The 11,000-nt window shown below is 42.0% G+C and overlaps 1 protein-coding gene across 1 annotated transcript; it reads right to left on the bottom strand.

Moving 5' to 3' along the window:
* Positions 1-581: 581 nt before the first annotated feature.
* LOC118401639 (diencephalon/mesencephalon homeobox protein 1-A) lies at positions 582-10,714 on the bottom strand. The gene is made up of 5 exons (XM_052477289.1): positions 10,486-10,714; positions 5,854-6,019; positions 5,484-5,662; positions 4,586-4,970; positions 582-2,952 (listed from the first exon to the last, which is right to left on the bottom strand). The coding sequence occupies exons 2-5, from the start codon at positions 6,005-6,007 to the stop codon at positions 2,528-2,530; spliced, it is 1,143 nt and encodes a 380-aa protein (XP_052333249.1). The 5' UTR covers positions 6,008-6,019; positions 10,486-10,714; the 3' UTR covers positions 582-2,527.
* Positions 10,715-11,000: the final 286 nt, after the last annotated feature.

Genomic DNA, 11,000 nt, shown 5'->3' with positions numbered 1-11,000 from the left:
CTCTGTCTCTCTCTGTCTCTCTCTCTCTCTCTCTCTCTCTGTCTCTCTCTCTCTGTCTCTCTCTCTGTCTCTCTCTCTCTCTCTCTGTCTCTCTCTGTCTCTCTCTCTGTCTCTGTCTCTGTCTCTCTCTGTCTCTCTGTCTCTCTCTCTCTCTCTCTCTCTCTCTCTCTCTCTCTCTGTCTCTCTCTCTCTCTCTGTCTCTCTCTCTCTCTCTCTCTCTCTCTCTTTCTCTCTCTCTCTCTCTGTCTCTCTCTTGCCATTCTCCCATGTATATATATTTTCTGTCTTTTTCTCTTGTTATCCGTCACCCTTGTTTCCCACATTCTCTCTCGTCCTCTAAATGTTTATTTCCCTTCCACACTGCACTCTGTCTTGCCCTGTTAGCCTGTCGTTTCTGTGCCTCCCTGAACTTTATTGTTCAATCTAATGTAACGTTCTTGCTGTATTACAAACTCAACGTTGTAGTGGCAACTATATTTCGTTTATGATCAAAAGTAGAATAAGAAGACTGTTTGCTAATTGTTAGCTGTTGCTAGCTTTGTCATAGGCGAACCAAAACAGGTTAAAGGAAGCCTCGTGTATAAAGATCTCCAAGAATTGCTTTATTTGAGGGTTTATTTTGCAACATCACTGTTCGAACCTACATTGTTAAGATAAAAAATAATAATGCCTATGTATTACTCTCTCCGTCATTTTAAATCTACCACTGGACCAATTAGTATGACAGAGACAGCTGGAGAGAAACAGTAGAACTTTTAAATATCACAGCCACAATGGACCTCAACTGGAGGAGACACACAGACGACCAGACGGTATACCTTCGGTAGTCCAGGGAAGAGAACGGTAAGGAAATGGCGGGAGCCCATTGATTACAATGTTACAACTGACAACTACAGGAATCCCCCGACTCGGGACCGTTTATGATACATTTACAACATGAGAACCTTTACATTTTGCCTTACCAGTAAACATTAATAGATAAACTTCTTCGTAATTTACATATTGAAATCATTTACATTGTCAGAGTGGATGGACTTGATGGGATCTCAGCACAGAGAACCACAGACACATAATTGACAAGAATTGAAAGACTGGCCACTCCTCCAAGCGCTTAGAGAGTAACTTCCTGGTACAACAGGAAGTTCTGTATACTACTCCCCCAGCCCTGAAGGACCCCCTATTCAGTTAGTGTGGGGATGTTGTTACGTCAGAAGGGGTAGATGGCAAAAATAGGTGTTAACATGAAATATGCAGGTTAATTTCTCCAGGTGTGTATCTGCTTGTGTAGTAATCGTCTTCTTTCGGGGGTGCAGCAGGACACACTGAGTTGAGACACATCGTTTGCTTACCTTTTGTGGCCGATTTTTTTTTTTTTTGTTCAGAGCTTTGGATACAAGGGACTCGTAAATGGTATACGTGTTTGTAATTGCATATGCTTCCCTCCCCTCTGCCCAGAGCAAAATGTAATTAAAAGCGTTGCACATTTAGTCACTGAAATAATTTTCTCATTACCAAGCCAGTCTCCATACAAAGTAGTTTAATACTGGCCATTAAGCTGGTAAATTAGTCACTTCTAATTAAGCAATTGAGGAGAACATGGCTTGCGTTTATATGTATGTATGTGCTTGCCCTTTTTTAGAACGTGCTATGTACATACAAGGCCTAATTGAATTGTTAATGGTCCCACGGTACAAGTCGTCTCTCAATGGCACCAACGCCGGCACAGATGTATTTACCCCCTTGAAGACTCAAATTCCCTTAAAAGTGCCTCTATTCTGTAAACATTTACGTAGCAAAGTATTTTTTTTTCTCCCCACCAAGTGCAACACTAGACAGGTAAATAGTCCTAAAGGAAGTGTATTCGCTCAGCTGCGGAGACACGATGTAATCGCCTGGTCGTTCACAATGTCAGGTTTTAGAGTCCATGTCCCGGTGTAATGGTGCATTTCCATACAGGATTTGCGTCTCCGTGTTTTACCCCAAAAAAGGCTCAGACCTTCCTGTTTCCATCTACGTGGACCGGACACCCGTGTCTCACTGGGCCATGGCTCCGGCAGACCTGCTCTCACTTGGGACCACGGTTCTGATTACGCAGAGGTTGTTGATTCTGCGCTGGAAAAAAAGTCCTCACTGTCAGCCCTAGCTACGGAAACACAATTTCCTTACTGTAGCATAAGGGTGTACACACTGGTGTTACAATCAAAAAGCAGCAGAAGAGTAAAGACAACCTAAACTCATCGGGTGTTGTTGGTCAAATACGTTTTTTTTGTTTTTGTTTAATATGCGTTGCTTTGTTGTGTTTCAATCTGCTGTGTGGGGAGCCCAGAAATTAGGCAACTGTTAAAGCAAGAAGCAGGAGAGAACTCGGTCCAGGGTGAGATAATGTAATTTTGTTTTTCTAAACTCTGGCTACCAATGTCCCGAAATCCTCTGGGTATGGTTCCTATAGGGCTACGGAGGTTACAGACATAGGATGGGTGGGATGTATTCTTGATGCCCCGGCTAGGCCGCACTCAGATCCTCTGGCTCAGTTAGGCAGCGTGTCCAGTCCCAGGGAAGCTGCGTGCTGCTTGGCCCGCATCCGGAGGTTCTCGATGCTGGTGGTCTTGCTGTTGTGGCTGGGGAGGCCTCCAGAGGCCTGGAGCAGGGGACTGTTCCACACCTGCTGGGCCGCGTGGTGGGACAGGGACTGGTAGTATGACTGGCAGGGCAGGGAGCCCAGAGGTGCCGAGGACATGTTGACGTTCATGCCCAGGTAGGGCAGGGAGGAGGGGGTACCCATGTCGAAGGAAGGGTAGTGCACCATGTTGTTGGTGGCAGCCATGTGCTGGCGGAACTGCTCCTGCAGGCGGAAGAGGCTGAGCGGGGAGGAGGAGTACGAGTGGCTCTGGGAGATGCCACCACTGACACCAATGGACGAGGGCGTCACAGACGGAGAGACCATGGGGGATTCTGAGTAAAGGAGAAAACGGATAAGAGTCAAGAACATTAAAGATGTCCTCCAGGGATTTTTTATTGAACTGTTCCAGTTGAAAAGTGATATCGCAATTATAAATGCAGTAATGCAGGGGTCTTCTACCTTTTCTTTCCCAGAGACCCCCACCAGACAAACCAGAGACCCCCATCATGTAGGAAAACATGTTTTGTCCCACATATCTTGTCTTATCATTGTCCACTTAAAACTTTTGGAAATAAAGTTTATCCCCCTAACTGTGCCATTCTGCTCGTAAAATTCTTAACTTTAAACACTTCATGTAAAAATGTAAAACTGCTATTGGGTAAACTATATCTACTTGAACATGAAGTTGAATCCCCCCTTCTAAAATGTATGCATTATGACGATTATTATACGATAATTGTGCTAGCCCAACTCCAAACACTTGTTCGCTAATAGCAGCTCTTTTTTTTGCTGGTTTATTTTGAGTTTTTTTTTTGTTTATGCGGATCCCCAGTAGCTTTTGCAGAAGCAGCAGCTACTCTTCCTGGGGTCCACAAAAAAAAAACCCCACCAAACATGACAAGTGACACAACACGGATACAGGACAGTCATACAAATTTTAAATGACGATATACAAAAAATAGAACCAAAAAAAATTGACAAACAATACAACTAAAAAAATAATGTGAATACGCTTCGTAACAAAGCACAATGTGTTGTCAAAAATGTCAGGAAAGCTTTCCAGCAGCCAGTGGCACTTGCCACAACTGGTTCTCACAGGTGCTTTTTCAAAGCCTATGTCAGACACTCTAGTCAGTGTAATTAGCTCCAATGAGTGTAATTTGCTCAATATTTTTTTTTTTCAATATTTGAGAAACAAAGTTGACATCATTCGAAAGATGATATTCCCCTCTTTTCTACTGTAGGTATATTTCAAAATTGGTTTCGTCTGTTGTTGCTGGCGATATTCATAAAAACATTGAAATGAAAACGTAAGTGCCACTTTTTTTTTTTTACATATATTTTTGCGGACCCCGTGTAGGTACCTCAGTGGACCCTTAAGGGTCCACGGACCCCCCGTTGAATACCCCTGCTGTAAAGTACACACACAAAAGGGCAAAATAGTGTTGTTTTTTTTTAGACACAACTGCAAACTTCAAGGAGCAGGGAATTCAAGGAGTTGGTCCGATGGTGACATTGTAATGTAATCGACCCCCCCTTGCTTGAGAAGCAATAGCGAACAAAAGAGGAAAGCCCCCCCCCCCCACTTGTGCCATTTCTTGAGGTTACCTGGACCACTTATTGAGATATGCCCTTTGTTAAGTAAATCAGGTGTTAAATCGGGTGAATTAGGAGACTGGCGTAGGACTTTAAACTAAGTTTCTCTGGCAGGCAGGGAGGCAGACCTATGTATAACTTACTAAGAAGCAGCAAAGCTGTCGTGCCTCCTCTTAATTTTCCACTGTGACTGAAATGAACTGAAGATGTACGACAATGTAAGCATTTCACATGTTTGCTCTTAATTGACTATCCTGAAGGATGCCTCTAAATTTGATTTACTTTGTCTGTTTTCTAATGCCCCCCCAGTGAAGCTATGTATATTAGAGATGCACAAGTACCAGTCATAATTTAAGACCTTGCCCTTACCAGGTTTGGGACTGAGCCGCTTGCAGGGTGGAGAGACATTGCCTGGCGTCATCGCCCTCTCACACTTGAGCTCCTCCCTCTGCGGCTTAGACTCCTCCTCCTTATCCGTGGCGTTGTCCTCGGTGGCCGACTCGCAGCCGGACTGTTCTGCCGAGGTCACATTTAACTCCATGCTCATTTCTGACACCAACGGACAGGGCGGAGCCTCAACCGCCAAGGAGGAAGAGGAGGAGGATGGGGGGAGCTGGTTCTCTGGAGTGATGGTGGTGGGAGAATCCTCCTTGTCACCTCCCTCTCCGTTGGCCTCCTTCTGTTTCTGGAGCTGCTCCTTCTGCAGGCTGCGCTGTTTCTTGCGGAACTTGGCCCTACGGTTCTTGAACCACACCTGTTTTTTTGAAAATGTGCCAGGTTGGGAGACGGTTAGAAGCATATGCTCCCTGGTAATTATAAAAAGGTGCTTGAGAAAGGTGTGTTATAGTGTGTTTTACTATTTGTCTTTTGAGAACTTGTATGAAAATAGATTTAATGACCTAAGTCATTTTTCTGGCATTTTTTTGCCCAATGTTTAAAGATGCTTCAGGAATTATGATTGATCAGATACAATTAATAAATATTTGCTATATATACCAATAGTATTGTGTATTTCAGACTATGGTACTATGTATTATGAATTTTGGACCCCCTTTTTGCTATATTCTTTTTTTACATCTGTTATTAGACAGAAAATGCAAATAAATTGTTGAATGATTATGAACATGGTCTTTTGCCTGCTAATGCCTGCAATGCAGTGAAGAAAACTATATGACAACAAATAAGGTCTAATGTATCTGGCCCCTCTAACAGTACAACTGGCCCCAGCTTGCCCCCCCAGTTGAAATGGTCTAGAACTGCCACTGACCTGCACGCGGGCCTCGGGGAGGTTAGTGCACATGGCAAGGCGCTCGCGCATCACCACGTCGGGGTAGTGGGTCTTCTGGAAAGTCTTCTCCAAGGCCTCAAGCTGCTGCGCGGTGAACGCGGTGCGGCTTCGGCGCTGTTTGCGATGCTGGGACCCGTAGCGAGCCTCGAGGATGATGTCTTGAAATGTGCAGCCGTTGGAAGAAAAGAGACACGGCAAGTTTAATTAATTGGATAGAGGAATGGGCAGTGCGAAATATGTCAGAAAGTTATAATGAATTGAAAGGTGTGCGTGTGCGCGTGCGTGTGCGTGTGCGTGTGCGTGTGCGTGTGTGTGTGTGTGTAGACGTATGTTTGTTGGACTCAATTACCAGCAAGTCTCTCAGCTAGGGTGAGCGCGTGCACTGAAGGTCGGTAGTCTGGCGCGTGCTGCGCCTGTTGCGCGGCCTGCTGGTGCAGGTTGTACATGGCGCTCAGGGAGTTCATCGCGTGGAGAGAGTAGCCGTTCACTCCATAGTGCTGCATGATGTCCACTACCTGTGGTAACACACACACATAAATCATGTTAATATTTGCTTGCGTGTTTTTATTTGTTTATCTCTAATGACTGATGTCCGGGCTGTTCGTATGCCATTTTATGTGTGAGTTAACCTACCCATTTTGGATACGCGCGTAATGAACGGTCTAAATGCACTGTTGGCTAAAATGATCTGACTCTTTATGATATTTTCGATACTGTGTGTAGTTAGGGCCTAGAGTAGACAGTGGGGCACGTTCAATGTATGCATACAGTATTTCATCATTTGATCACCTTGTGAAAAGTTGCAGACCTTTCGTGTTTTCTGGTTGGTTGATCCTTGATAAACCAAGGCTTAATTTGTTCATGTTAAAATGTGAATGTCGTTTGGCGCTTGTAATATACTAGGCCCAATCATCTTGTATGTCCCTTGAAAGTGTATCTCCTTGGTGGTCATTTGTATCCGATACACACACATTTCCTTTCGCCACGGAAGACATGGCTCAGATTTTAATATCTGGACGTTATCCATTAACATCCAATTATTGCTTGGTTCAAGCCATTAATTATACAAAATTATTTTAATTGGGGTAATTATCACTCGTTCACTTAATGGAGCGTGACGGATGCCTTTATACATTAACTAAATCGCTTCATTTACCGGTGATCGCAGCAAAAGTGCAAATCCCATTTGAAAGCGCTGCATGCTTTGAGAGGTCATTGCGTTGATCAAATGCTTTCGGAATGAAATACAGATGTAGGATTTTAATTTGATCACCCTGTTGCAAGATAACTTTCCTGCAATGCAGGACATCTTAAACTTGTAGTGTATTTCAGGTTTTAAAAGGCTTTTAAAAGTTTGTAATTTCCACTTTGACATTTCAGACTTGATTTTCCGTTACGAAAAATGTATCCATCCCTAAAAAAAAATGTCCATGAATTATAATCACATAATAATTCACATTTCCTGTTGCTGCCGGATTATTTTGCTGTTGTAGAAAACTGGCTCAAATTAAGATCCAGGATCTGTAAAACGATTTGTTCCGGGCGAGGATGGTAACCTGAAAGCACAGAGGACTATATTGAACGGTTATGATAGGCTATTGAAATACCTTCTGTCAATACATTTGCTTTAGAATTATGTCCTTTGGTTAGCCTATGCATTTTAGCAGTCACTCTATTCCATTTTAACTACCATTTGTTGGACAATTGGTTTATATTAAGTTACCATTAGCCTAATCAAAATACCCCAATTCTAGCCTTGAGTTTATTGGGCAAAATAACTTAACAACAAGGAATCAAAGCCTTATATATAGGTCTCCGAGGGCAACTGTCTCATCCTCCATTTTTTTTTAGGTCCTTCCCCGCTTTAAATGAAACGCTTCAGGACACGATTAGATATGTATTAGTATCGAGATCGTTGACAAGAAGGGATATCTTGGAGGCTCGAGCAGTGATGACTATTACAGAGAGGTCCAAGAAATGAATCTTCCTATGCATGGCAGGCATCTGGGGACTTGGAAGCTAGAGAGAGTTCCTAGTCTTAAATTGCCTCACTATAGCATTTTGACATGCTAGGCCTGGGATGGGATGTAGCCTCGAAAGTTTGTTCTTCACCGGTGTCTGTGTGCTCCTTTAGGCCTATGTTCATTGGCCCACTCAGCATCTACGATTCAGAAAGTTGACCAATTGGTTACAGGGCACAAAATGTTTCTAATATGAATGTTTTGGATGAAGATAAACCAAACATGTATAAATCTATGCGTAATTCGGCTGAATGAAAATGGAGCTATTCCCAGTCATTCACGAAGGTTGTCGTTTTCGAAATGTCCATTTCCCCATGTTAAAAGTCTGACATTTGACATAAGAACATTATACAACATAATTAACTGCCTCAAGTCTCGCCCCAAAGCTAAAGAAGCTGTTGTAATTCAAAAATTAAGTCATGAATTAATTTCATCCACACATAATTAAATGCTGAAAACCGCGATGCTGCACTTTATGCAGCCTGTGATAAGGATCAAATTGATGTATTTAATTGAATATTAAATATAATTGCTAGCATGTTTCACAAGTAAGCCTTTATTTGAAGTTAATTCACCTCACGATACTTAATCCAATATTAGTTAATCCGATGATCATTTTCATTTATGATAAAGTAAGACCATAAATTGTAGACTATAGTTGTAACCTGCGCAACATTGAATAGGCCTGATAATAAACTATTATTTGTTGTTGTTGTTGTTGTTGTTGTTGTTGTTGTTGTTGTTGTTGTTGTTGTTATTATTATTATATTTATATTATTACTTTATAATGTTATACCCTAATTATAGTATGAATAATATTGATCATTGTGTTATTACAAAATGTATTTCAATATTTGATTGAGTTCAAATATAGATCTCCATTGAGCTATGGAAATTGTTTTACTAATTAAATCATTGAAATCAAACACTCCATCCACATAAATACGAATTTGCCTTTCCCCGTTGCATTTTGAAACGGTTTTGCAGCAACTAATCATTTGAGCAATAATATCAGACATAGCACCATGAAGCTGGTAACCATTTCGCAGCAGTCTGTGTGTGCAAATGGGAGCTGTGGGTGTGTAAATTATGCCCGCAGTGTCCTTTCCCAACCTATTAAGTCACTGCAGTGCCTGATGAATGTGATCACAGGGCAAGAGGGAATAGTTTAATTCGCCTGGACAGAAGGTGCTTCGCTAAACATTTACTTTGCTCCCCAAAGTATTTGAGTTGAATGGGGCCCGTTTTCCTCCTTCCCCTCTCTCGCGGCCTCTTATCCCATCGCCCCGGGGCAACGTTTTGGCTGAGATGTATGGCTTCTCGGCGGGTAAAATATGCATGTTGATCCCCATTTGGCTCCCCGTCTAATGGAAGTGCAAATAGGTTTCGACTGCGAGGCCCTCCATTCATCATCAATAGTGACACGGACGGACGTACAGTGCGGTTCAACAGCTTGCGTGTGTGCGCGCGTGGTGTGCGTGCGTGGAGAGAGAGGAAAACTAGGGATAGGCTTATACTGTAATTTTTACATTCACGCTTTTCATGTGTTTCCTTTTTGACATTGATAATAAGCATTATGCTTTTATGATAGGCCTACCATATTTACCACACAAGCCTGCTTATTCTGTCTAGCTGCCATTGTTGTCTATTCATACGCCTATCCTTGCTCCGGGCTGTATGTTTGAGTGCCACAGGCAGCGCTGCTCATTGCTTCGATTATTAAAACGGCATTATGTAAATTGGCATGTACAGTGCAACTCTATGATCTGACTAAATTAGGAAAATGTTTATACTTTAAAACCCTTGGGCCCTAGGCGACTCGTGTATGGCAAGCGACAATCTGCCCGTGGGGTAAAGACATATTTTGTATTCCAGACTGTCAAAGGCCGCGAGACAAGTGTTTGATTGACGAATTTCACGTGAGGAGGAGGTGACACGGGTTAACAACAGCCTAAACCAAATGATTATTCGTTCATTTACGATGAAACCAGCATTTAATTGCAATTTCATATTGACACAATTGCATGGGCTTATTCAATCTGAACTGATGGGTGGAAAATAAACTTTGTTTGAATGTTAAGAATTATGAAAGATAATTGAGGCCTACAGTCTTAGAAAAACTATATTCTGCATAGAACCAGAACGGGTTATATGCTTGCTTCATATATGGCACCGCTTAAGGTTATATATAGAACCCTATATGTAACCAATGCTGGTTCTATGAAGAACAACTCCTGGGGTTCTGATCAAAGAACCCTACAAGAGTGTTCTAAACAGAACCTTTAGGGGTGCCATATATGAAGCAAGCAATATAACCTATTTTGGTTCTAACCGGAACCTTTTTTTTCTAAGTGTACATGATGCTAAATTGTGGCTGTTATGGCTATTAAAAAAAAGCAATATAAGGCCATGAAAGCCTCATGCACAATAAGTTCTTGCCTCATGATTCCTAGCTGGAAATCGCTGCAGTGCTTCCACAAAACAATGTACATCTACATATTCATTTGTTTTGCTTTTTAAGATAAAAAAAGTACTCCTATTCATTTTTGCATGACCTCACATTCCATGAAATAGCCTAGCCACTTGCTAGTAAAACATTTTTTTTTTTAAAGTAACTTAGAAATGTTTTGGATAGTTTTACTGCATCAGATTTCAATTCAACAAAAATGTACATGAATCTGTACGAATTCAATACAGTTCTACTTTGTTCCTTCGAGTCTTGCCGGATCTGCACCCAAAGTATAATTACTGTAGCTGTAAATGCTCGCTCGATAATTAGCACAACGACGACTTCTTGTAAAACATAATATCGTGCAATTACGATAAGGTATATTGTATGCATAGAGTGTGCACCAATATATTATTTTGTCACCATATTTGTATCAACACTGTTGTTTCCAGCAATGTATGAACAAGTTACAAGTTTGACCCAGTCCTAGAGATGTCCACAAAGTTCCTACCTCTCGCCAACACAGCCGAGTTGTCTTTGGATGTTGTGATGCTGAAGTGTATCCCGGTTCTAAAAGTGATTTCTTGGGATTCTTATTATAGCAATGTCTCCTTGTTTATAATGTCCACCTTTCTCGTGCTGTTCATGCGATTTGGGAGGAACGATTGCAAGTCCACAGTTCTGTCTTATGTGAAACGCGCACTCTGCTACTTTCCGCGTGACTGAATCCTCTGCGTCTCGCGCTCAACATAGGAAGCTGCCATCTACCGGGCCACGAGCTGAAGAGGGATTTTAAAGCGTGCTCTGTGAGGTCATGTAAGCTTTCTAGTGGTCCTTGAAGCTGTCAATCAAAGAAATAGACTATTTCTCCCCCACTAGTAGCAGGCGCTTGGCCAATGACCCTACACTATTCGAAATCATAAACTTTAGAATATAATGTCTGCAGATTCCCATATGTCAGTCTACTTGTGTTTTTTTTTGCATTTGTGTTTGAATTGATAAACATTCAGTAAATGTATGGACAAA

Source organism: Oncorhynchus keta, chromosome 23 (genome assembly GCF_023373465.1).
Source record: "Oncorhynchus keta strain PuntledgeMale-10-30-2019 chromosome 23, Oket_V2, whole genome shotgun sequence".
Lineage (NCBI taxonomy): Eukaryota > Metazoa > Chordata > Actinopteri > Salmoniformes > Salmonidae > Oncorhynchus > Oncorhynchus keta.
The sequence above is the reverse complement of the archived record's forward strand: the minus strand, read 5'-3'. Positions and strand labels throughout refer to the sequence as shown.